At 47.5% G+C, this 27,193-nt stretch overlaps 2 protein-coding genes across 4 annotated transcripts in view; one reads left to right on the top strand and one right to left on the bottom strand.

Annotated features, from left to right (window-relative positions):
* The window catches only part of MOCS3 (molybdenum cofactor synthesis 3), a 125,920-nt gene extending 117,935 nt beyond the window's left edge, over positions 1–7,985 (bottom strand). Inside the window, exon 1 of one of the 3 annotated variants that reach the window (XM_029594098.1) lies at positions 7,777–7,985. The gene's annotated coding sequence lies outside the window, so the exon portion shown is untranslated. The remainder of the gene's footprint in view (positions 1–7,776) is intronic. The other 2 variants (XM_029594097.1, XM_029594099.1) reach the window with 2 other exon arrangements.
* A 211-nt stretch (positions 7,986–8,196) lies between these two features.
* The window catches only part of PRKD3 (protein kinase D3), a 218,111-nt gene continuing 199,114 nt past the window's right edge, over positions 8,197–27,193 (top strand). The window contains 2 exon segments of the mRNA XM_029594096.1: positions 8,197–8,429; positions 10,314–11,185. Coding sequence (XP_029449956.1) covers positions 10,922–11,185 — 264 coding nt within the window. The 5' untranslated portion in view covers positions 8,197–8,429; positions 10,314–10,921.

Here is a 27,193-nt window from a genome sequence, read left to right as displayed (position 1 = left end):
GATTAATTTCTTAGTCTCCCTCAGTTGAATCAGATATTCTTCTTTGTGCTCCTCCCTTTGGGATCTTTTGTATTTCTTGTATGCAGTTCTTTTAGCTTTAATTTTGTCAGCCACCTCCTTTGAGAACCAGATAGGTTTCATTTTTCTTTTGCTTTTCTTTACATTTCTAACATATAGAGCAGTTGCCTTGGCGATTGCTCCTTTTAGATTGGTCCACTGTTGATCCACATATATCAGGTAAGTAATTTCTCCTAGCGTGTAGCAGATGGACTCAGGACCTATGGGATATATAAAAGCTACTCCCGAACCGGGTGAGAGGCTACCCGTGACACACTTAGTACTGCCCTTTCAAATGCTGTTTCCTCCTCAGCCTGAAGATCCAGGTGGTAAAACCTGGAAAAGGTGTGGATGGAGGACCATGTCGCCTCCCTGCAGGTCTCGGCGGGTGACAGCATCTTGGTTTCTGCCCAGGACACTGCCTGGGCTCTAGTGGAATGGGCCTTGACTTGTAAAGGCGGTGGCTTGGCTGCTTCTACGTAGACCGACTTGATGACTTCTTTGATCCAGCGGGCTATGGTCGCTCGCGAGGCCGCTTCCCCTTGCTTCTTCCCGCTGTGAAGGATGAATAGATGGTCCGTCTTTCGTACGGATTCTGACCTTTCCAGGTATCGGACTAGGAGCCTGCCGACATTGAGATGGCGTAGACTTCGAGCCTCTTCCGAATCCTTATGCTCATCTGGCGATGGTAGCGAGATGGTTTGGTTGAGATGGAAGTGAGACACCACTTTGGGGAGGAACGACAGAACTGTGCGTAACTGGATGGTTCGTGGGGTGAGTCTGAGGAACGGCTCTCGGCAGGACAGTGCTTCTAGGTCGGATATACGACGGGCCGAACAGACTGCCAGCAGGAAGGCTATCTTCAGTGTTAATAGTTGGAGAGACAGGCCATGGAGAGGTCTGAAGGAGGTTCCTGCTAGGAAATCTAGGACCAGGTTGAGGTTCCAAAGAGGCACAGGCCACTTCAGGGGTGGTCAGATCTGCTTGACTCCTTTCAGAAAGCGGGAGACATCCGGGTGAGAGGCTATGCTGCCGCTCTCGCTCTTGGTTCGGTAGCATAACAATGCGGCCACCTGAACCTTGATGGAGTTGAGAGACAATCCCTTCTGTAGGCCGTTCTGCAGGAATTCCAAAATCGCAGGAATTTTGACTGAGCGTGGTATGATGTCTCGGTCCTCGCACCAGGCTTCGAATACTCTCCAAAGCCTAGAGACTGCAAGATCTGTAGAACCCGGGCCACCGCCCGTCGACACTGAGCCTCGGACTTTGCGCGAATCAGCCAATCGTCCAGGTAAGGATGAACCAGGAAACCTTCCCGGCGTAGCTGCGCCGCCACCACCACCATCACTTTCGTGAATGTGCGGGGAGCTGTCGCGAGACCAAACGGCAGCGCCCGGAATTGATAGTGACGCCCCAGAATGCAGAACCTCAGGAATTTCTGGAACGCCGGCCAAATTCCCACGTGAAGGTACGCTTCCGTGAGATCTAGGGAAGCCAAGAATTCGCCCGGCCGCACCAAAGCAATCACCGGATGAATCATCTCCATCTTGAAGTGAGGAACGCGCAGGCATCTGTTCACGCCTTTGAGGTCCAGGATCGGTCTTGAAGTGCCGTCTTTCTTTGGAACGATGAAGTAAATGGAGTAACGGCCTTCGCCGTGCTGATGGATCGGGACCGGAACAATAGCTCCTGAGCTTTCCAAGCGCCGGATGGTGCCTAGCACTGCCGCCTTCTTCTCCGGAGCTTTGCAAGGAGAGACGAGGAACTTATCCGCTGGGATTCGAACAAAATCTAACGCGTAGCCGTGTCTTATCACGTCGAGGACCCACTGGTCCGACGTAACGTTGGCCCATTCCTCGAAAAACAACATTAACCGCGCCCCGACATTTGGGATCACGTGCAGAGGCTGCGGTGAGGAATGGGCCGACCGCATTTCATTGCGAACCCTTGGGACCCCCCCCGGCCGGGGTTCCTCCCTGTCTACCGAACCGCTTCCCCCGAAAGGACTGCTGCCACTGAGGGGTCCGGGAGGAAGAAGACCTATACGAGGGTCCCGAAGAACGGGGAGGACGCGACTTCCTGGAACTGCGGAACCGGGACCTGGCGGAAAAAGAGGACCGTGCCCTGGACCTATCCTCGGGAAGCTTAAAAGCCCTGTTCTCCCCCAGAGAAACCATCAGGTCATCCAACTCCTTGCCAAACAACAGTTTCCCTTTGAACGGCAGCGCCCCGAGGTGAGCCTTAGACGAGCCATCCGCTGCCCAGTTCCGCAGCCACAGGAGGCGACGCGCCGAGACAGCCGCCACCATGGATCTGGCTGAGGTCCGCAATAGATCATGGAGAGCATCCGCTCCATACGCTATCGCCGCCTCTAACCTGTCAGCCTGAGCTGCTTCTTCCGGTGACAGACCAGCATTCGCCTGAAGGACCTGAGCCCAGCGCAAGCTAGCCCGCATTGCGAAATTCGTGCAGATGGCGGCCCGCACCCCCAGGGCGGACACCTCAAAAATCTTCTTAAGCTGCACTTCCAGCTTCCTGTCCTGTATGTCCCTGAGAGCCGTCGCTCCCGTAACCGGGATGGTAGACCTCTTCGTCACCGCCGAGACTGCTGAATCCACTTTCGGAAGTCTGAGCAGCTCCAGCGCGTCCTCAGGTAGCGGATAAAGCTTATCCATGGCCTTGCTGACCTTCAGTCCCAGCACCGGCGTATCCCATTCTCTAAACAAAATATCCGTCGACGAGAAGTGAAAAGGAAAAGCCACTGCCGGTCCTGTGAGACCGAGGAGAACCGGATCCATGTTGGCCTCCTGACAGACCACCACCGACGGAGCCTCGATTCCTAGCTCCTGGAGAATGGCCGGAATTAAAGGGGACAGTTCCTCCCTACGGAAGAGGCGGACCACTTTGGGATCATCCCCGTCCACGGTCTGTGCTCCTTTGCCTGCTCCGGGCTGGGAGGAGCCGTCCGCCGCCATCTCCTCGGACCCCTTCAGGGGCTCTTCGGAGGACCCCGTGTCCGTAGCGGATGAAAGTTCCGAATCCGACTCCTGTGGGACGCCACGCGGAGGCCGCCTTTCCCGCGGAGGCCGTCGTGAGGACCCCTCAGGTTCCTTAGACTTCCGCTTCTTCGGGGCGTGCGTGCCAGGGCCCCCCCCAGGGGCTCCTTTGCATCTGCGCCTGCTGCGTTTACATTTAAGGACTTTGAGCAACAAAATCGCAAAGTCCGTCGAAATTGAACCCGAGTCCGAGGAATCGACTCCGGAACCCTCCAGGGACCGAGACCCCTCCGGAGCGACCCCCCCCCGCAAGCCCCGGCTGCGGGGAAAGCGCGGGAGGCAGGGCCGAGTTCCCTGCCGGCTCCCGCGCGATTTCACGGCCTGTGGCCAAGATGGCCGCCACTCCCGCGCTGAGCGGGAAAAGGTCCTGAGGCCTCTCAGCTGGGACCCCGACGCGCGGCGGCAATCGTGCGGCTCGAGACCAGGCCCCCCGAGGCGCCCCCGACGACCCTTCTCCTCCCGGGACACAAGCCGCGCAGAGGCCGTCCCACGAGAGGCGTGCGCGCGCCAAGCCGAGCCGCAGGCCCAACAAGTGGAGCCACGTGGCATGGTGGCGAAACCGGGAAAAAACGCGACTGAAAAAAAGAGAAAATAGATCCGCGCCTTCCCCCCTGCAAGCGGCGACCCCCCCCCCCCCCCCCCCGCGAAACCGGAGCGGCAGCGCGAGGTAACAGAGAGCCGGCACAGCAAACAAAAACAAAACTTTTTTTTTTTTTTTTTACTACCGCTTGTCGCTGTCCACGGTCCTGGAGCCCTGTTGCAGGAGGGGTGAGTGAACCAGGCTCCCCGGTGTCACCCCTGGCGCTGCTACTGGAAAGCCGGGTCCTCGACCCTAGCAGCGGCCTCTACCAGGGGGGGGTGGTCCCCTCAGAACCTCACAACCCCCCTGGGAGGCAGGGCGGACAGGACATCACTCACTAAAAATTACAAATTTAAAAGAAAAAACCAAATTTAAAAGGAAAAATCCCAAAAACCTGACTAACTACCAGAATCAGTGCAGGCAGAGGCTGTGACTGCACCTGCACCACCTACTGGAGACAGAGTAAGACTGAGGGGGCTGTGACTGGCACAGGGTCATATATGACTCACACCGACAAATTTTGCTCTGTCTCCACCTACTGGTGCGGAGTCACAACCCAGGTGTCCTGGACTGATCCTGGTAAGTACAGGGAAACGCCTTTTTTAATGCACGTCTTGTTGCATCGGCTTGTCTGTAAGCTCTCACAACTACCCAATCCCCTTCTTCAGACATCTAGTAAAAGACCACTGATTTTACTTATTCTTTTATAATCCCCCTTTTTCAGGACACTCCCTTACTATGCACAGACCCTGCATAGTAAGGAAAAACTGGCATTTTCAGATCAGGATTTGCCAGGGGTGGGGTAGGAGGGTGGAAGGCTCAGCCCATACTTAAAGGTTGGTGTTCTAAAACGAAAAATAACTTTTACTGAAGACAAAAGAAATAGATATTGCAGTATAAAAACTGGAAGAGATACTTGCTCAAGTTTCAACAGTCCATAAGCACAAAAATGCACATTCTCAGTAAGCTGACAGGAAACGGCCCATCTCTTGCTTCCAGTGGGTTTCTTTTTCCCCTATAAGAACATAAGAAATTGCCATACTGGGTCAGCCCAGTATCCTGTTCCAACAGTGGCCAATCCAGGCTACAAGTACCTGGCAAGTACCCAAAAACTAAGTATATCCCATGCTTCTGATGCTAGTAATGGCAGTGGCTATTTTCTAAGTCAATTTGATTAATAGCAGGTAATGGACTTCTTCTCCAAGAACTTATCCAAACCTTTTTTAAACCCAGCTACACTAACTGCACTAACCACATCCTCTGGCAACGAACTGCAGAGTTTAATCGTGCACTGAATGAAAAAGAATTCTCTCCGATTAGTTTTAAATGTGCTACATGCTAACTTCATGGAGTGCCTCCTAGTCCTTCTATTATCCGAAAGAGTAAATAATCGATTCACATTAACCCGTTCTAGACCGCTCATGATTTTAAACACCTCTATCCCCCTCAGCTGTTTCTTCTTCAACCCTATGTACAACTTAGACAAGTCCTCTTCTCCCCCTTGATATACTGAACAAGTACCAAGTTGGTGCCTTTAGTCTCTAGACAAACCACTTTACACCTGATACCAGAGATAAATGCTTTTCTGGGCACTGTGGGCAGAAAAGTCACTCCTGGAACCAACTCCAACCGCCTGAGAGTGCAACACAGTCTCACAAAGGAAAGAAAGACAAACTTGCCGTTCTCCTCCAAGAGTCTGGAGAGCCACAACCCTTGCTGTCTCTTTGCTTCTCTAGTTGACAATTATTATTTATATTTGTTATTCTTGATCACTTTATTAAAAATGTTAAAGATACTCTCGCATCTTATGTGCCCATACGCTAATTTAGTCCTTGAGAAACTGCAACAGATCTATTTTTCAGGGTAACTAAAACATGCAAAATGAACCTGATAATCAGAGCAAAAATATACAAATATGTCATGAATATTCCTTGCAGATATCCTAAAAGCAGACCTGTTGGAGGTTCTCAAGTTTCAGATTTTAGAACGGCTGCCCTACGTCTTGATGAACACAGGGGGAGCATGAATACTGTAATTACTTCCCAGTAGTTCTGTTCTCCAAAGACATCATCATCATCAAATCATACTAGAGGGCCACATGATTTATTTGCAGGTTCAAAAAGAAATTTGTCAAGTTTTAAAACTTTCTCAGCTTTCATCTGCTACTAGGTGTTATTAACCTGTTGGAACCAATGGTTCCTAGCTCCTGTTTGACAGCAATAAGGGGAAAACGGACAACTCCCAAGAGGTGGATGAGCTATGTAATTGTTAGGATACTATCTTTGAAACATAATTAAAGTTCTTTACACAAGCATAATCACTCAGATGAGATTAGCCAGCAAAAGCCTGTCTGATGTAAAACAATCAAATTTGACACTAAGCAAAAACTGAATGCCTTTTGTAGCAGCATGAAACTTAGAAAACTTGTATGCACTGTTTCGGATAAGGCCGGTGTTGCTATTGGGAAGAACTAAAGATTTTTTTTTTTGTCTTCTTCCCTCTCCAGATGGTATTTCTGGGCAGCTACAAGGACTGTTCCTGGCCTGATGGCTAAGTGGCACCTCCTCTGTGGTGCACTCTCAGAGCCACTTGTTGTTTGGCAGGGCCAATCATCGTAGCAGCAGCCATCTTTCTTCTCTCACTGAGCATGAATGCACCACCTCTGTGGCCTGGCTTGTCCCATTTGGATGGATGGGGAATCCAGAAAGCTCTCCCACTGGCTCTCCTACATGAAAGCTTAAGGTCAGGCGAGCGAGGAAATTTCAAGGTATCTTCTACCTTTTCTCTACAGAAAGTCTATTGCATTAGTGTCTCCAAAACAAATGGGTTTGTTTTGCACATACTGTGACAGGAGTGAGTCACACATATCAGCCAGGATATGTGTACAATCTCAGTCTATTTACTGCTTTTCTCAGTACTTATTTTGAGCATTCCTTGTGGAACTTGTAAGATGTAATAGTACTGAGAAAAGAAGAACTCCATAGAAAAATTAGGTTGCAACATCTATGACAATTGGGACAATTAATATATCTTTCTGCCACATTTTCCTGAGCTCTAATTGCATCTTTTGGTACTTGATGATCTTTTGCCTCTCTATCTAATAAAGAATAGTCACTTGGCACAAATGTTCATTAGCAATGCCATTCTTGTGTTTTTCTCCTTTACTGGATTTTCTGGCATAGAGCTTTTTGTATGTGCTGGTACAGGTCTGTCCCAGGTGATTCTGTAGCAAGGGCTGTAAAATCTGATCCTTGCCTTAGAATAGCCAGGATCCTGAAAGAGTCTGTGGTGGCTGACCAAATACATATATCTCCATCCCAGATAGATCCCAACCTGCAGAACAAGGAGCCATTTGTCCCCAGTTTTCTCCCCATCCATGCCTGGTCCTCTCTTCCTCTGCCCATCCCCAAGAACACCTCCCAAAAAAGTAAGATACATTATAAAACCAAGTAAAGTTCTGAAGTAGGATTATAAAAATTGTGTAGTTTTCCGCTGTATAATACAACGTATTAGGTATAAATTTCAAATATATGCAAACGTGCTGCAGAATTGTCTAATTCTTGCCACAGAATCTGTCACAGGTAATTGGGAGCAGTGGTTATACTGTTTACAGTTTCTGGTAGATGAGCCATACTACCTCATTGTACCTTTCTGTACACAGGGCTCCCGAGATCAGCATATCACACCCAGCCATAAGATAAGGAGACCAGGACTGTGATACGAAATGTGCATTTTGTCTATTGTGCAGATATTAACCCTTCATTTTGGGGCTTAAATTCACCTCTCTTTTGCAGGGAGGACTAAACAGATATTATGGCTATTCTCCTCTTGCTGGATTTGTTTTACATCATTCATCACTAACGATTCATGTAGTGATCAGGAAAACTCAGGGTTGAGAAAAAGATGATAAAATGGGAGACTCCAAAAATAACCCCGTAAAAGGACCAGCATCTCGGGGCACACAGAGAAGCTAAAGGAAAAACTAAGTATCAGCACCTTGCTCGGAGAAATACAAAGGAGTGCAAAGGTGATCAGGCCTTGCACCAGACCTCCCCCACCCCCTTCCCGATCTCCTCGGCTCACCGAATCCCGCGCCCACCACTACAGGCGCAAGTTTGAGCCGCGCGGCTCCGGTATTCCACAAGCCCCCTCTTTTCTCCCGAAGGCTGCAGGAGGAGACGCGAAACACCGCGCCTGCGCCGAACTACCGGAGCCGCGCGGCTTCAAACTTCTTCAGCTCCGAGAGTAGCAGGGGCGGGGACGAGAAAGAGGCAGAGCGAGCAGGCACGCGGCGCTCCAAAGAGGAGAGGCGCTATCGGGGAGGGACGCCGTGGGTCCCCGACGCCTCCAGCAGCATTGTGTAGGTGCGCCCCCTACTGGTGAGCTCCGGTTGCGACAGCAAACTGGCGGCGGGAGCGGCAGGAGGAGGGAGTTGCGCGTCCTGCCTGCCCCCTTGCTCTGGTTCAATAGGCAGCGGCGCCGAGCGACCCCCGGATGCTGTTAAAAAAAGAGGAAGTGTCTGTGAAAACCTGGACGTATGGTAGTGCTGCTTAGGAGTAAGGGTTTGAAGTTTCACCCTCCGGCAAAACAGTTCGCTTTGTACGATGTATTGATGCACAGAAGTGGATGCTTGATGGATGTGCGATGGATGACGCTTTGATGAGTGATGCTGCTGCTGGCAAGTTTCAAACTTGAGCTAATTCAAGCATTCTTTTTTTTCTGCAGAAAGATAGAAGGTCATTATTTTATTCTATTTTTTTTTAATGTTTTGCACGAAAACAAGTGTCAAGTACCTGGAACCAGTAAGGTCTTCCTTAGATATCCATGAGGGTGGGGCTCAGGGTGGCCAGATGTCCTACTACTTTATAAATACAGGACATTCCTGATTTTTAAAGAAATTGTTCCTTAAGGAGGCACAATTATCCTATTTTTCAGTCTGGCCGCACACGGAAAAAAGTTCAACTGGATTTCTTACTTGATACACATGGGCAGATCTAACATAGGGCAGAACAATTTTCAAAGCGGCATGGGTCAACACGTGTTTACATAACTGTTTCAAAATTGTGCCTGGCACAGCAACAAAACTGTATACATATAATATATATATATATATTTGCTTTATTTTCCCCTGTGAACTGCATGTTGATTATTTTGCATTTTGTAGCTTAATGCCCTTCGTAACCACCAAAGCCCGTTATTTTTTAATGATATTTGGATGAACTCTGTTTGTAAACGGCAAACATGAGTGTTCAGTTACAGAAATAGAGTAGCTGCATTTTAAGTGTCTGTTGTTTGGTTGCCGGTCTAAAAACAAACAAAAAGTCTTCTATTAGGCGATAAAACATTGGTATTTGTGAACATGTCAGCATTTTCAGATGGCCGTTTTCTGTTCAGTTATAAATATTAGCAAAGAATTAACTGGAGTCGAGAATTACAGTGGGCAGTTATTACTGCAAGGCCACCAATAATGCCATCTGTTTCCGGCTGGCACATGATAATGCCATGGGTCATGCTGGCCCCTTGATGTGTGAGACGTTTTAGCGCAGCCCAGTTAGTGCGTAGTTTATTAATGGACAGGACAAAAGCGATTTCATTTCTTGATGCTGCAGAGCTGAGCTGTCTGCACAGGCAGTGATTGCTGTGGGAACCAGGTACAGCAAAGAATTATGCCTGGCAGCAGAGATCCCCTAGCAGCAGCAGCAGCAGCAGCATCAATGTGTTTTTTTTGTTTGTTTTGTTTTGTTTTTTTAACAGCAGCACTACCGATAGATAGATTTGTGAAAACATAATTTAGCATTTTCTTTGGCTCTGTTGCTTCATCTGCCTTATTTTTGAGTCTCCTTTTTTTTTTTTTTTTGGATTTTGCACTCTTACAATAAAATGGGCCCAACCTTTTTCTGATGCTCATTGTTTTAAATCCACACTTCATTTTTAATGGTACTGTGCAACATACACAAGCTCTAGTATGCTGCTTGTGTGGAGTTCTAGTAGGGATGAATGTAGAAGAACACTTTCACAGGGGCTATAGCAGCAAGCATAATGCAGAGGCTGATGACTCCTTTGTAGACCTAAACTTTCAAGGCCAAAAATCCACATAAGACTTACTTAAAGTGGGAATAGCAAAGTAGGAGGAACTTTCAGACACTGTAAAAAAAAAAAAAAAGTCTATATCTTCCTTGAAATGACATGCAAATCAGAACTATAAAGTGAATGTTTATTTGGAGTGCCAACTGAAAAAAAAATGCAAGAACTGGTGCGTTACTTTATGATTATTTTTGTATTATGATGTGACTGTAATTTACAAAACTTACTGTTTGGTCTCCTGATCAAAAGCATTTATTAACGATGAAAACATGGATGCTGAGGGTTTTACTGTATCATTTTTTTTTTTGGCCCTGTCCTTGAGTGCTGGAGAAGCAGACAAAGATCTTTAGTAAACATGTGAATGTTGACTACAGGCCAGAAATGAATTTAAAGTGACATTTTCTCATTTCACAAGTTGGGGAATGCCCAGATGGGCAGTGAATGTTGCAAGTAAATTGCATGTTTTCTAAGTGCACATATATTTAACTTACTCTGCTGAAAATGAATTTGATCTATTCTGTTGTCCCTGTTTTCAGATTGACAGATTTTGGTGGAGGTTGGAAGAAACGGAGGTAAACCATTTAGAAAAAATTAATTCAGTTTGAGTGGAGTGGATGCAAAGGACATCATAAAAGTGACTTAAGTGAACTGCTTTGAAAATCATTCGCCAATACTTAATATTTAAATTTTTAGACTTTAAATAACATTGAAGTTGTGACTAACAAGCATCTCCTAACATTGAGAAGAGGACATTTCTTCAAGATCTATTGCATTTGCATGCCAGGAGAGGTAGAGAATTTCAAAAGCAGCTTTTTTTTTTCCTGTAAGATTTTTACATCAAGGATCTGGATCTAGAAGTCCTGTAGATGATGTGCTATGAAGTAACATCTTAGGCGCTGGTGTAATTCCAACTGTGCTACCGACGCTTAGCTTTGTCCTCAGGCTTCAGTCGCTGACAGCAACGCCTGAATTGGAGTGATTGCACATGGGAAGCAGGAGATATGACAGTCCTGCAACCCTGAGACCAGGTCTTGACCCTTAGAGCTCCTGCTCCCAGGACGTATCCTTTCAGGCTTTGGAAGGTGGAGCCGGTTTGTTCCCAGTGACGAACCCCCCCCCCCTTCTCTTCCCAGATAGAGGCCTGATGTCCACTCACAGCAGCTCCTCTCCACCCTCTCTGCAACAATTTTTCCCCTCAACCTCAGCACCCAGTACTGTGGCCGGGCTTCTGGATCGGATATCCAATGACAGCCTGGGCGCACCCAGCCCTGCTCAGTCCCGAGGATCGTTGCCCGGCCTCTCCTTCCTGCTGCAGATTGGTCTTACCCGGGAGACTGTCACCATCGAACTGCATGACCTCTCGCTTTCCGCTGTTAAGGATCTGGTGTGTTCCATTGTGGACCAGAAGGTACAGTAAGTGCTAACGAGTGTGTTATAAATTCACTACTGCCCCACATTCTGGAAACAAAATAAAAGTTAGTAGAATAGAAGTAAGGTGTATAGTATATAGGTTTATCTAAAAGTGCAGTAGTTCCTTTGATAATGTTTTGTAGCATGACACATGTTTTGATACAAATGAGGCTCTCTTCTAAAATGTCTGTAACTGGTGTAGTTTATGGTTAACTTCAATGACTTCCTTCATATTACAGTTAGCTGGAGCTTGGTTAAATAGTTACAATACATTTAGCTAAATAGGAGAAACATATATTCTTAGGCTGTTTTGAAACTGAATACACACCAAATTTGAACTGCATAATTAAAAAAAAAATGCTTTTCAAGATGCAGAATTTTGGAAAGAATTATATAAAAAGGATCAATGTCCTTAGGCACAATTACTCTCCAAGATAGGGATGGACATTCACCAAATTTGGAATGCAGGAAGAAAATATGAACATCCCAGATCAGTCTGAAAACTGGAAACATCGGGTTAACCAAACATCCCCAAAACATTTCCCATTGCTTTCTATCAGAACTATCAGAAGGTTGACCCCTGCCCCACCCATCTCCATGCCAAAGGTTTCCCCCCTTTACACCCTCCTCCCTGCTACCCCTTCAGCATTTTGGCCAAGAGCAACATAGGCAGACAGAGACAGGGAAAAATAACTGAAGTAGCTGGCAATGGATGAAAGCAAAAGGTGCTTTAACAGTCTCCTCCCCTGTGCTTCCAAAATGTCTCTCGTACACACACATACATCATGGCATCCACCATTGCCACAATCCCACCCATACCCCTCACACATGCCTACATAGACACAGCCAAACACTTACCACCCACCCAAATATATACATCCACACACACCCCTGCTTACATACATGCACACTACACATTTCTACACCCCCACACTCACCCCATGCAAACCCACAATCCACACACTGTTACACCCACACAGCCACCTTATACATGTGCACAACCTCACACAGACACAGCCATATATATTCCCCACATACCCATCTCTCAGAAACATCCATAACTTCCAGGTGCCCCCTCCCTTCTGCAAATCTCTGTGGAAAAGCCTTCCTAAAGCCCTGCCTCTCTATTCTTTCCCTGCTGGTTTTGCCCTGGCGGTTTCTTCTTTCTCCTTTGTGCTTCCAGCTCATTCAGAATCGGCCTCTAGTAGCCAACAGCACCACGAGTCTTCCTTCACAGCTACCTGGGGTTTCTTTCCCTGTTTTTAGTTCTCTTTCTCGGCTTTGCCCAGCTGGCGCAGGGATGACTGACTGGGGGCCACAAACCGCAGTTCATGCCAAAGTCCGGCTAGCATGAACCCCAAATGTGGCAGAGCCTAAGCATCCCTCCCTGAAGGGGCGGTGAAGAGCTCCAGGTTTTATTAATTACAAGTTCATCCTCGTAACATTGTATTCAAATGGTTGCTGACAGCTGCATCTTTGTCATCCAGTGCTCCATATGAATACGCTGTGGGGCAGAGAACCCCGCAGTTTGTAGGGAAAGCAGGCAGGAGAATGACATCAAATTAGTCTCAGGGTTTAATGTCAGACTGAAGCGGAAACGCTATCCTCCTAGCGCTTCTTTATCTCTGCAGGTGCCGTTTGTTTCTAAATGGAGTCTCTTCTGTATCTAGTTCCACTGCTGTGATTGTACCAACGATCAGCATCCTGAGACAACAGCAAGTTCATCTAGAGGACGACTTTCAAACCTAGTAAATTGACTTGTCTGAAAGTTGTTCCTCTCTGTCTGGCTAAAAAGTACCCACGGGTTTCACAGCATGCAGACTTGTAGATGGGTGAGTGGGTTTTTTAAAATATTTATGTTCTGCTATTTGTGACACTTCAGAGCGGATTACATTCAGGTACTGTATGTATTTCCCTGTTCCTAGAAGGCTTACTCTCCAAGGGGCTCATTCATTAAGCCACGGTATTTTTCCCCCAAGGAGAAAAATATCACGGGAGTCAGTAAACTGTGGTAAATGACCTTGCCGATTTGTAACTCCCACAGTATTTTTCCCTGCAGGAAAATACTGTAGGCAAAAGCCCCCCAAACAGCACTTACTGGCAGCCCTGGGACCTGTGGGTCCCTCCCCCAAGAGTAGTGCAAAACCCTGGGGGGTCTGCATAGATATTCTTTCTGCCCCCCACCACCACCTTTGGAGGCAACCTGTTGTGTAAATAAATTTTAAGATCGGTGCAAGTCCTGCCCCCAACCTCTTCCCTTTAAAAAAAACAATCCAGCCCCCAGAGGCCAGGACCTAACCCCCCTCCCCACACACAAAACGATCCCTGGTGATCCAGTGGACCCTCACCCTAGCCCATCCCATGTACCCTCTCCTTACTTTTTAAAATCACTTTGATGGCCCAGTGGCGGCCATGTTTTCTTAAGAAAATAAGAAAACGCCATACTGGGTCAGACTGAGGGTTCATCAAACCCCAGCATCTTGTGGCCAATCCAGGTTACAAGTACCTGGCAGGTACCTAAACAGTAAATAAATCCCATATTACTAACTTCAGTAATAAGCAGTGGCTATTCCCTAAGATAGGAAGGAACTTATCAAAACCTTTTTTAAACCCAGCTATGCTAACTGCCTTAACCACATGCTCTGACAATGAATTCCAGAGCTTAATTGTGCATTGAATGAAAAATAATTTTCTCTGATTTGTTTTAAATGTGCTACTTTCTAACTTCATGGAGTGCCCCTTAGTCCCTGCATTATCTGAAGGAGTAAATAACTGATTCATATTTACCCATTCTGGTCCTCTCATGATTTTATAGATCTCTATCCTATCCCCCCCCTCAGCCGTCACTTCTCCAAGCTGAACAGTCCCAATCTCTTTAGCCTTTCCTCATAGGGGAAGATGTTCCATCCCTTTTATCATTGTGGTCACCCTTCTCTGAACCTTTTCCAGTGCAACTATATCTTTTTTTGAGATGTGGTGACCAGAATTGCACACATTACTCAAGGTGTGGTCTCACCATGGACTGGTACAAAGGTATTATGAGATTCTCTGTTTTATTCACAATTCCCTTCCTCACAATTCCCTCCCTAATAATTCCTAACATTTTGTTTGCTTTTTTGATCGCTGCAGCAAGCTGAGCTGCTGATTTCAATGTATTGTCCACTATAATGCCTAGATCTTTTTCCTGGGTGGTAGCTCCTAACATAGAACCTATCATTGTGTAACTACAGCAAGGGTTACTTTTCCCTATGTGCATCACTTTGCACTTGTCCACATTAAATTTCATCTGCCATTTGGATGTGAGGTCTCAAAATGGATGATTAAACACTGCTTAAAAAATGATGAATTTCCCTTGATGTAGAAATAAACACTCAAAACACGGCACGTGTCAGGAGGATCTAGAGAGAGTTAATGGCAGCATATAAGTGTGAAAAGGATGACAAAAGAAAAAATGAACATTGTAAGGACTGATGATTATGTATAAAGCAAAGAAGGTTGGTTGACCAGTAGTGCTTATTATGTTGGTCCAACTACTTTTGGTGTGCTACTATTTATTTATTTATTTATTTATTTATTTAACAGCTTTTCTATACCGACATTAAAATACACATCATATCGGTTTACATTTTAACAAAAAGGAGGAAAGTACAATGAACAGGGGAGGGGGCGGAGGACAACAGTTAAGTATGAACTATGAGGCTCAGGAACAGCAAGCCAATCAACATTGCAACTAGTAAAGGCGAGAAAGGAGAGAGATGGAACATAATTTACAAGAATACAAAATACATTTTTATATGCTGGATAATTGCATAACATTTATAAATGGGAAATATAAAACAACAGATGAGGAAGGGTAACAGGAGTCAACGAGATTAATAAGTGGGAACAACTGTTTATATTGGAGATATATTGTCTACCTGGGTTACTTCTTATATTCATTACATTTAATTTGCCAATGTTTATGACTTATCTTATTTTCTTCAGATGGGTCCTTCTTCCACTTTTTGAAGGTAGCTCTTTTGGCTAAAATAGCCTCTTTCACTTCGCCTTTTAACCAAGCTTGCAGTCATTTGGTCTTCTTGCCACTGTTTTTAATATATGGAGTACACCTGGACTGCACTTCTAAGATGGTATTTTTAAACAATGTCTACGCCTGTTCTACACTCAGCCTTTGTTGCCTCACCTATCACTTTTTTTTTATTTTACTCATTTTATCAGTCTCCCTTTTGAAAGTTTAGTGTTAGAGCTGTAGATTTACTTATTGTCCCCCTTCCAGTCATTAAGTCAAATTTGATCGTTATTTATTTATTTATTTATTTATTTATTTTATTTGTTTGTTTTTATATACCGAAGTATTAGTGTTGGCCTTCACTCCGGTTTACATTTGAACAACATTATACATGTGAACTTAAGAACAGTATACAGTAGAACTCGAGAACATTATACATAAGAACTCGAGAACATTATACATAAGAACTCAAGAGTATTATATATTATGTATATTATATATATATTATGATCACTATTGCCTGTTGGTTGCAGACGGCAGTGACTGCGAGTACTCACTGCTTGCTCTGCACTTCTGCCCTCCCCGGGTCTGCTCGCTGCACGGGCCTGCCTGCATCATCGTGTTCCTCAGGCCTCTGCGCGGAGGCAAGCACGCCATCATCTCTCCCTCCGATGTCGGGCCCTCCTAGGCGCGCGCGCACACGTCACAAGTCCCGCCTTTGAGGCTGCCGTGGTGGGAACCTCGGGGGTGTCCCCAGTTGATGATGTCATCAGACTCCTGTATTTAAACCACATCGGCGCCCCCAGCCAGCTGACTTATTTATTTATTTTTATTTTATTTATTTAACATTTTTATATACCGGCATTCGTAGGACACATCATGTCGGTTCACAATTAACTGAGAAAGGAATTACATTGAACAAGGGGGGTTTAACTGGGAGAATTGGATAATAATTGGATAAAAGGAACAAGGTAAAAAGCGAAGAACGAGAGAAAAGAGAAAGCAAGCATGGATAACTTAATTGGAAAGATATGGGTTTAAAATTACATATTACATATGTGAACTTATTTACAACGTTGGGGGGAGGGGTGAGGGGAGAGGGAAAGGGGAGAGGGAAAGTTCCATACGAGGGAAAGTTCCATACGAGTCCTATACCTGCTTCCGATTCCTGAGACGCCGCTCCTGCCTGCCTGAACCCTGAATGGCACCCGCTCCTCGGGGGTCAGTGTACGCTCCGTTGGGGACTCGCTCCCCTGGCCTACCCCGCTCCTCGGGCTGGCCCTGCGTCTCTTGGGTTCTACCTGGCTATTGCAGCAACCAGTGAATCCTCGGCTGGCCTTTCCGCTCCTCGGATTGTGCCTTTGTCATTCTTGAGAACTTTGGTTTCGGGGGGTCTCCTTGAGTTCCAGCCTTTCTGCCGACGGTGGTTTCGTCTTTTCACGTAAATCAGTCAGTGGAGCTCTTGGCTTTCCCAATCTTGGAGGTTACGGCGCCTCATGCGAGAGAGTTACGGCTTTTGGATGTCAAGCGCGCATTGTTGTGGTATCTTAAAGTTACCAATAGCTTCTGGTTATCGGATCATCTTTTTGTACTGTGGCGTGGTGAGAAGAAAGGGCATAAGGCGTCAAAAGCCACGATTGCGCAGTGATTGAAGGAAGCTATTGGCTCTGTATATATTTGTCAAGGGCATCCAGTACTGGAGGGTTTAAGAGCTCATTCTACTCATTCCAGGGCGGTGTCGTGGGCCGAAAGTCAGCAAGTGTCACTGCAAGAGATTTGCAGGGCGGTGACTTGGAAGTCTGTGTACACTTTCACCAGACATTAACTCTAGCAGCCGCCACTTTACCCCCGGGTCCCCCCCCCCCCCCCTTTGTTACGTTACTCCCTTAATCCTGTAAACATTCACTTTATACTCATTGACCACACGGAGAGCTGTCTTTGGTATAATAAGGCCGCAGCTTTTATTTCACAGATCAATTAAAACTTTCCCTGGGTACCCGAGCCGGTGTGATGTCTCCACCGCTGCCCGCCGTAGGTACCAAGCCAGGCAGTCTTGCACCCTGGGCCCCCTGCCTTGTCCACCAGCCAGGGGGCCCCAACCATCGGCACGTTCCGCGCCACAACCGTTTTCGCCTCCCAAGGCGCTGACCCGGCTACCACGCCGTCCTGTGATGTCACCGGCATCACTTGCAAAATGCCCTACCGGCCCGGGTAACCGCCAAAACACGAGGTAGGGTGAACCCTTGCCTCGCCAAAACACGAGGTAGGGTGAACCCTTGCCTCGCCAAAACATGAGGTAGGGTGAACCCTTGCCTCGCCAAAACACGAGGTAGGGTGAACCCTTGCCTCGCCAAAACACGAGGTAGGGTGAACCCTTGCCTCGCCAAAACACGAGGTAGGGTGAACCCTTGCCTCGCCAAAACACGAGGTAGGGTGAACCCTTGCCTCGCCAAAACACGAGGTAGGGTGTGAACCCTTGCCTCGCCAAAACACGAGGTAGGGTGAACCCTTGCCTCGTGTCCCCCACTTCCTAAATAATGCTGCGGCCTGAAATCCCGTGGAACATTGTAACATGCACTGCCAACAATGGCATCGCTAAGAGCGTGATTAAATATGTTTCCCTCCTCGAGGTTCCGGTCCTTCGTTATTGTCTCGCATTAGTAAACTTTGACCAGTCCATGGATATTGCCACTGATAAACTTTAACCAATCCATGAATATTGCCTCCCCCTGGCAATTATCGAACCCTCATTCACATAGCTGTGAGTCCCTCGCTTTTTTCGGGTCGAAGTATACTTATTATTATTACCTGTGTTGCACGTCCTTATCCCAGATATATCCTTATTGCAATTACCTGTGCAGCCACCCCCAGTCTCTGGGGCGCCATAGTCATGGTAAGAACCGTTTTTTGGACCAATCTATACCTTCATGCCTGGAGTATCTGGAAGAAATAATTAGTCTTTTGTTGGTTATGTAACTTTGTCAAGTGCGAAACCTGGTATCTGACAATACTGATTAACAACAAACTATGTCTACCCCCCATCCGCCTATTGGGACCATCGTAATAAGGCTGTGCGTGCGTTAAATCCTGGCGGGAACTTCTTAGTGGCCCCGGTAGCTACTGTCGCCAAAATCGGCGCTCAAAATCGGTGCTCGCTATCCATGCTACCGGGTAGCCTGGATTAGGTCTCATTACCTCTTACCGCTTCTCGGTCGCCCGCTTGGGAGACCTCCTCCCGCCTGAATGTGGTACTTCGCTGGTATCGGAGAGCCCTGGAACTCGCTCTCCCCCTGCTTGGAATACCTACTGAAGCCTTACCTGGTACTTCGCGGATATCAGAACGCCTGGGTACCCACTCCCCCGGTCCCTTCTGTGTCTACCGACCCTCCGGGGTTTTTCTCGCTTTAACAACCTGGGGGGGGGGGGGGGTGGGGTGCCTACTGTTCCTAAATGCGCACCTCGAGAGCCTACTTTCTTGGGTATGGGTCTTCCGGTTCCTGTACTCGGGTCACTTTCTACAGTGGGGGTAATGCCGTCAGTTCGAGTTACTAAGGTGCCTTCACCATCCGGCCTCTCACTCTGTGAGTACCTCCGCTCTTCATCCTCTCTCCTCCGCTCTTCATCATCTCTCCCAGTGTCACCCTACTAGATTATCATGTTGACCCGCTCTGGACCACTTCCGGGTCTATCGACATCTGTCTTGCTGGGGTGGGGCTCGGGAGTGGCCCCGCTCGTTGGCTGGCGTCGTGGCCCCCTGCCGTCGTAACCGCTCCATCTCCCGCAGTCCCTCGGTTGCCTGAGGTGCACCATCCGTGAAAGCCTGGAAAATTTTGTATTGCTTTCGTCGTATTCTCTGGGGCATCTGTCTGTGCGTGCCCACTCAAAATTATTGCGTTCATGCCTGTTTCTCTGCCTCACTCGACCCTCTTGTCCACTGTGGCTACTCCCTTTTGGCCTGATGGATGGCTTGTGGCTGTGGTGTCCTCCTGCTGCTTCTCCTCATTGATTGCTACTACAATCCATCTAGCAAGGACTCGAATCCTCTCTCTTTGGGTACGGTTCCCCAATCTCCTCTGCCTCCCTAAGCTTAAATGGAGAATCGTTCCTCGGGGGCTCCGTTCTCAAATTTTCTTGATTCCAGCTTGCTGGACGTGATCCGGTACTCGTTTGTCGATGGCCTACATTCCTGGCTAATGACGAGCGCGGACATTGACCCAGTGAGTTCTATTGTAGATAGTGATTGGTGAGCGCTCCATGAGTGCCCTTGTTCCTAATCGCTAAGACTCCTTGCAATATAAGACATTGTGTCAGCAGGCTTAGGTTTAACTTCAATATCAATGCTGACGCTTTTCAGGCACACTCTGAGCAAATATTTAAATTAATAAGTGTTTTTCTTAGGGCCATTAATCAATGACTATGCTCTATGATATTAGCCTTACATATGGAGAAGACAGAATTATTCTTCGTGATAGACAATTAGGAGGTAATATTACAAGTACTGACAAACCCCTTGTGTTATCGAGCAATACCAGATTAGTACTTTCGGATTCGTTGAAAGATCTGGGGATTACTGTTGATTGCTAAGTAAACTTTAAAACGTATCTGTTAAGTTCAGAGATGAGAATACAGCCCCATGCGAGGATTATTTCGTATAATTAATAACCTACATTGCCATGCAGAGTCAGAGCGAGGATCCATGACACCCAGCATCCTGTTTCCGACAACGGCTAACACGGGTAGCCGGCACCCAGCACCCACTCAAACACCGGAAAAGTCGATGACACTGAAATGCTAACCCACGGTGGCAATTCCAGAATAAACCCGATTAATAGCTATTCGATGGACTTCTCCTCGAAGAACCCACCTGAATCCCCGCGGAACCCAGCTACCGTAACCGCACCAGCCACCGCCTCTGGCAAAAGATTCCGGAGCACAAATGCCAGTTGAGTGCCAAGCACTTGTCTAATTGGTTTTAAATGTGCTACTCCTCAACCTCAAAAAAACGTCTGCCATTATCTGCACCCGTAAATAACAGACTCACGTCCGCCCGATCTAGCCGTCCCGTGACTTCAAACAACTAAGCCACTTCAAGCAGAACAGCTTTAACCTCCTATAATCTTTTCTCATTTGGTATCTGTTCTCCTCCCTTTTTTGTTGCTCTTCTCTGTATTTTCTCCATTGCAACTGTACATTCCTAGAGATTCGATGGCCAGGAACGTACTGTATTCTAGTCGGGTCTCACCATGGCGCGATATGGAGGAACGATGATCTACTCCCTGTTCGCCATTATACTCCCCGATTTGGGGTTTTTTATTTTATTTATTTATTTATTTATTTATTTATTTATTTTTATCACCGCGGCACACACTGTGCCGAGACCAATCCTACTTCCCTCCTGAGTGGCAGATCACCCACCACGAACCACATATCATGTCATGTAGTAGCAGCTAGGGCCATCCCTCCCCCATGCATTATCCCCACGCCCCTGCATGCCAAATCCATCTGCCACGCGCGGATACCCAATCCTGCAGTCTACAGTAACTGCTTTCCAACCGGGGGTGGGGGTAATCCTGTTAGTAGAACTCCAAGGCCCGCTTGCAGAGCTAAATTCCTAAGAGGGGAACTGTTTCCCCCCCCCAGGAGCTGCACCTTCCTAGCCTCACGGCTCATCCACTCATACCCACATGCATACTCACCGCGCTAGTGCAGTCTCTGGTCCGTGATGGGGCTGCATGGTCCCCGATCTTCACGCCACCCTTTCCCAACCCAGGAACAGGACATCTACTGCTTTTTCCTGTCAGCGGGGTTGATCTCCATCTTCTCCCGTGCTCTGCTTCCCCAAACGGGGATATTCCGGGTCTTGCATTCCATGAGCTGTGCAGCAGCACAAAGTGTGTAGTAGCCTGCAACTTTTTGGCAAAGGGAAACTGGGCTAGCACGAAAGCCCCCATCCATCCCACCGGGAAGCATGGAAGCCGCATGGCCAGTGAAGAAAAGAGGGACAATGGCAAAGAGACTGGAACCTTAATCCATCACCTTGGACCGCTCATCCATGCTTAAAAAAGCTCCAGGTGACCAATGACCGATCCGGGCCATAAGAACCTGGCAAGTACCCAAAAACTAAGTCCATTTCCCCCCTTTCCATGTTACCGTTGCCAATGGCAGTGGCTATTCACTAAGTGAACTCGATAGCAGGTAATGGGCTTCTCCTCCAGGAACTCATCTAATTCTTTTTTTTTTTAAAAACAGCTATACTAACTGCACTAACCACATCCTCTGGCAACACACTCCAGGATCTAATTGTGCGTTGAGTAAAAGAACTTTCTCCGATTATTTCTAAATGTGCCCCATGCTAACTTCATAGAGTGCCCCCTGATCTTTCTGCTATTCGCCGACCAAATGGAAAGGGGGGGCAGTGCCCTCAAGGAGAGCCGGCATGCCGGCTCGCCCTCAGGGAGAGCCGGCATGCTTTCACTTCCCTAACCTTTGTTGCCTTCATTTTTATTTTGCAGGGCAGGAAAAACAACAGGCCCCACTCGCCCCCGCCGACCATGAAAAAAGCGGGTGGAACCACCCTCCCCCCCCCCCCCCGACGAACCCCCACGCAGGGAACGGGGGCGGGTTGTCCCATCTGTGGATCAAAATGACCCCGAAGCAACCACACTACTCCCCCCGCGACAAATCGGTCCAGCAGTCCCTTCCGACGCAAACCACCGCTGCCCGCAGCAGCGCCACTCCACCCGGCCGCCGCTTCCCTCTTTTTTTTTTTTTTTAAGTTTATTGTAATAATCAAATCGAAGTCTGCTGAAATAGAACAGAGGCCGAATGCAAACTGTGAGACCCGCGGTCTACAAGTGGCTCCCCCTGAGCCCCGAGCCAGCGCTGGATCCCGGCCTCGGGCGCGTGCGGACTCCCAGGGACTCCCATGTGCACGCCGCGGTGGAAAAGGCCACCCCTCGCCTCCGGCATCGGAAAGGGTCAGGTGCTGGGGGTCAGGTGCTGGGGCCCGGGAGCACGACCCGCTCCCCACCACCGGGCAGGCCCTCCCAGGCGGGAAAGGAAAGCCCCCCCCCCTCCGCCAGCCCGGAGGCCGGCGTACAAGGTCGAGGCACTCAATGGCGCCCCCCGCCCCGGCCGCACCGCTCAAGCCCCCCGGTCCGAGCTCCCCCTCCTACCAGCTAGGCACCGCCAGCCCAGCAGTCCCCACCGGACGAAACGCCAAAGCTCACCTTTCTGGGCGCGTGCTGGGGCTCGAAAAGGGGGTCCTGTCCTCGTCGCGGCCCTTTAAAGGGCCGTTGACGTCATCGGCCCGCGCAGCTTCGTCTTCTCCTGCGCGCCGTCCATGGTGGGCGTGGCCTAGCCCCATTCCTTTTCGCGCGCAGGAGGAGCGGGTGATGGTCCTGATCGCGCGCCGGAGTTGGTGCTTCGGTGCGCACCTCTCCTTCCCCCTTCGAGGGAGCACCGTCCCCTGTGGGAGAGGGGCGGCGCATCGGTTATTGGTGGGCTCTGTCTATTCGGTTCAGGCCCACCCATTATCGTTTGGCTGTCCAAGCCCCAGAGGCTTTGGTGAGAGTGTACTTTGAGTGGGACTTTTGTGGTCCCACCTTGTTTAGGGAAGCTTTGGTACATCCCAGGAGTCTGGATGATCTGTGTACATACAGGGAAAGGAAAATTGGTTCTTTCCTGCTAATGTTTGTTCCTGTAGTACCACAGATCAGTCCAGAGTCCCGCCCAGTTTAGGAGAGGTAGATTTAGAGAGTCTGCTCAATCTGTTATGGTACTTAATGTGAAGAATGGCCCAGGTTTTGTTTGGTCCTTCATGTTTTTTCTTAATGGGGCAAGTTTATCCGTTCTAAGTTTCCACGTCCCGCTGCTCATTCAGGGGTCAATTATTAGTGATTGGTATTAGTGTTTTTCTGCTATCTTGGCTTTGGTACAGGTCAATTCTGAGGGGCTGCAGGTGGCACACTAGGTTATATGGCAGTGTCAGTAAAACTTCTCTGTCTCCATCTGCTGGAAGGGAGGCAAAACCACAGGAGTCTGAACTGATCTGTAGTACTACAGGAACGAAAATTAGCAGTTAAGAACCAATTTTCCTTCAGTTCACTCTGAGTTCCTACCAGAAATTTTCCTCTTGGTCCAAATGGAGATTCCCTTCTTCATCATCATCGTCAGGTCATGGCTCAGCATACTCCTATGGTCGAGGGAGAAGGAAGATTCCATGGAGATTTCTTTAGATACCCTACTGGACTTGCCTCAGCATAATTCCTCTCCAGAGGATATCTGCTACTCACAGTTTTTGGATAAGCTGGCTAAGACACTGTCCATCAGTGTCAGGAAGGAGCAAGCGGCTACTTCAGTTTCTTCAACAGTTTCTTCAAGAGGATTTTGTGACTATTCTGGTGCACAAACACCTCAGGGACTTGCAGATGAGGATGTGGCAGACACCAACATCATGCTTTTCAATGGCCCAAATACTTCACCTAAAGTATAGGGTTCAAGCCTCTCCAAGCTTTGTGTTAATACAGGTGCCACACCACTTTGTGATTGTGGTGTCAGGCTTGAAGCATGCAAAGTGCACTTGTAATCACTCAGACATGCCTCCTTGGAAGGATCCAAAAGCACTGGATGCATTTGGAGAAAAAAAAACTTTCAAAGATCCATGCTTAGTGTTCTGATTCGCAGCTCATCAGCTGTATATGGTACAGTATTGTATGAATATGTGCAAAAGCTGAAATCTTTTGACAAAATCATCAGACTCAAGACAGATGGGCTTCATGGAAGACATGGAGGAATGTGAGAAGCATATGATCCAATCTGCGTATGGAGCATTTGACACAGGGGCGAGGACTTCAGGTGCTTCTGTAGGAGCTCAATTCTCACATGGTTGCAAGTGGCCTTTGTGAAGATGTGCACGATCTTCTGGCAGATGTACCTTGTACAGGGGATAGCTTTGCTCAGCAACAAGGTAAAGGAGATAGTGGCTCTGATTTAGGATCACCAGTCTAATCTACAGTCATTGTTAGCTTAGAACCCTTTCTATAGTAAGAGCTCTTACGGATGAGAGAGAACTATTAACCCATGAAGATATGTCATTTGGAAGAGCATCAAAATTTGCCAGACCTTCAGTTTTCTTACCTATAGCAATGTGAGATCTCAGTTTGGTTGTAAGAGCCCCAATTGTATCACTATTTGAATATGTTCTATACATTGTATTTATATTTATTTTCAACATTTTTTTCTTTTATCTATTTGTTTACTGAGGAGAGTTAGCAAGTTTAATCTTGTCATCTTCCCCTTTTCAACCAATTTATAGGCATTCTTGTATGGAATAAAGCAGGAATGTTTTATGCAGAGATTGTGTCCATCTGTCAGTCTGTCCATGACTTAATATCACATGCAAGACTACAACAGCCATGGCCTTGCACTTCGGAGGGTTGAAGCTATATAATGCAGTAGTGCCCCATCTTGATTTTGAAGGTTATTGGCCCTGTGGGTGTCTTGTTCCAATGTCAGAGAGGCTGGACTGGAAAGATGCAGAGTTAGCGGTAAATGGAAGCAAGAGGCGCTAGAACCACACAGGAGAGAAGAAGACAACGATGTCACCATGGAAAGCACTGCATAGCCCCAAGAGAGAGGCTGCATGCTAGCCGAGAGATGCCAGTGGAACAATGCGCATAGGAACATAGCAGGTGCAGAGCAGATCAGAGATGTGTTGCCTAAATAAATAGGATCAGAGCACTTCATTTCAGACAGATAAAATGCAGAGAGTAGGAACAGAACAAGATGGTGGCTTAGAGAGAGCACATGGTTCTCAGAGCTCCTCATTATTTCCTCTTGCTCGTAATTACATGCCGTATACAAAGCTTAAGGGCCAGATCTGAGAGGGGACCCCAGCTGTTCCCGTGGTTGATCTGTCAGATCCAAAAATTGAGGGCTTATTAACCCAAGCCTCCGATGTTTCTCTTGGGGCCGGATCAATTGCGGGAGGTCTATGAGTGAGTGGAAACTCCACGACACCAAGTCATTGCTGAGCCCCAGAACGCTGAGAACACCTTTCTCCTTGCTGGATATTGTCAATGGGTGACACCTCGCCACTGCTGTGTCCTGAGGTATCTGCATCTGGGGAAGTTAACTTTATACTGTTGCGACCGTCGCTGCTCGACGTCTCCACTCCGCCCTCCTCACCTCTTTGACAACTCCCTCTTGCTCAAGTGGAAGGTTGGCTGCCGCGGCGTCTCTCTGCCGTCTTCCTCTAGCGTCCCCGGAGCGGCTCAATGCTGCGATCTGCCATGATTCACAAGGGCCTAAGGGTGCGTGCGCAGCGTGGCACGGCCCCGACTGATGTACCAGCAGTGGTGCGAACCTCAGGGGCGTCCCCCTGAGATGACATCATCAGTACCGGATATATAAGGTCTTAGAAATCGCTAACTAATCGAGTTAGCAAGGAGTTGAATAGGAGTTGGTTACAGACCAGTTTCACTCTCCCTAAACTACTCTGCCTCCTCGGACTTACCAGGGGTACCCGCTCCTCAGGGGCCTCGCTCTCTCTTTGTTTTTCAGGTCACGGTCAGGAATCGGCACTCACTCCTCGAGGGCCCATGTTCCCGGACTGGTTGCTGAATACTCTTTCTGCCTGGAAGTCATCGCTGCCGACTACACCAGTGAGTTATCTTCTCTCAGAGCTTTCCCTGGAACCAGGTACTCGCTCCTCATGGGCCTAACCTATTCCAACACCTGGACTACTTCTAGAGACTATTGTGTGAGTGTTACCATCAAGGCTCTGTTCCTGAAATCTGCTTACCCTGCCTACTCACTATATTCAGTTTCTCTACAGCTTAGTATCCAGGATCACTGTTCCAGTACCTGAGGGACTTACAGCCCTGCCGGGCACTTCCAGCTCACTACTGCCACCTCTGGTGGTTCAATATACTGTTTAATAAAAGAACTAGTGTGTGTCTGTCTCCATACTCTGAGCCTGACCGGTGGTCCCTCTCGGGATCTTCCCCTGGGAGCGTGGTCATCTGCCACCGGCCCAAGGATCCACCCACAACTACCTCAAACACCAACACACACTGAAGGGAATCTTTTCTTGGGTTCCCCTGATAAGGAAGTGTCCTCCTTACAAGAACTTGGCAGTCCCTCAGTGAGTCGAGGTTCCGGGGTGAGCTTATAGACTCAGACCTCAACCCCAGCTGATGGAAGGGAGGCCACTGGCAGAGTTTCTCCTTCTCTCGCTTCAAGTAAAGAAGTTGTGGTAAGAACTATTCACTGTGCTGTGCTTGAGAAACCACAAGTTGTCATTAGATTCTGGTCTGCCCTTGTTATTTTGGAAAAGTCGATTTCCTCTTTAGTAGATGTTACTTCAGATATTAATATTCGTGTACAAATTACAAAATCCATGCTTTCATCTCAGAAGAGGAAAATTTGAAGATTCAGAACAATGTGTGCATATATTACAGAATGTACAAGTAAATTTTATTCATAGAGAAGATAGAAATTATTGAAATTTCACTTTAGTAGTTAAACCTGAGAGTCTTAAATATTCTTATTCTTGAATTAATATCATCTATAGAACTTTTAAAAAATATATTTGCTTGAAGTTTTGAAATTTCCTTCTCCTGCCATTCTGCCTACTGCTAAGGCATACTACCTCTCCAAGGAAATTCCAGATGACCAGGGTCAAGAAACAGATATAGACCTGATCAGATTTTTTTTGGAATCTTCTACAGAATCTCAGGTTTTAAGTTCTGGAATTTTATTGATCAAATTTGTGTATCTTCAAAATCGAGACTCTGTGTTAAAAAGGTTTTTTTTGTAACAGAGAAGGCTTATTCTATGGCCGGAAGATTTGGGTATTCCCAGATAGTACCAGAGTTACACAGTTACGTAGAAAAACATTTCTGGGAATGCGTCAGGAAGTTTTGGCTCTTGGTGCACAATTTCATAATACATTTACCTTTTGTAAATGTATTATGAAATTGTCTGATATGAAAT

This window comes from Rhinatrema bivittatum, chromosome 3 (assembly GCF_901001135.1).
Source record: "Rhinatrema bivittatum chromosome 3, aRhiBiv1.1, whole genome shotgun sequence".
NCBI classification, from domain to species: Eukaryota; Metazoa; Chordata; class Amphibia; order Gymnophiona; family Rhinatrematidae; genus Rhinatrema; species Rhinatrema bivittatum.
This window is presented reverse-complemented; position numbering and strand designations above follow the sequence as displayed.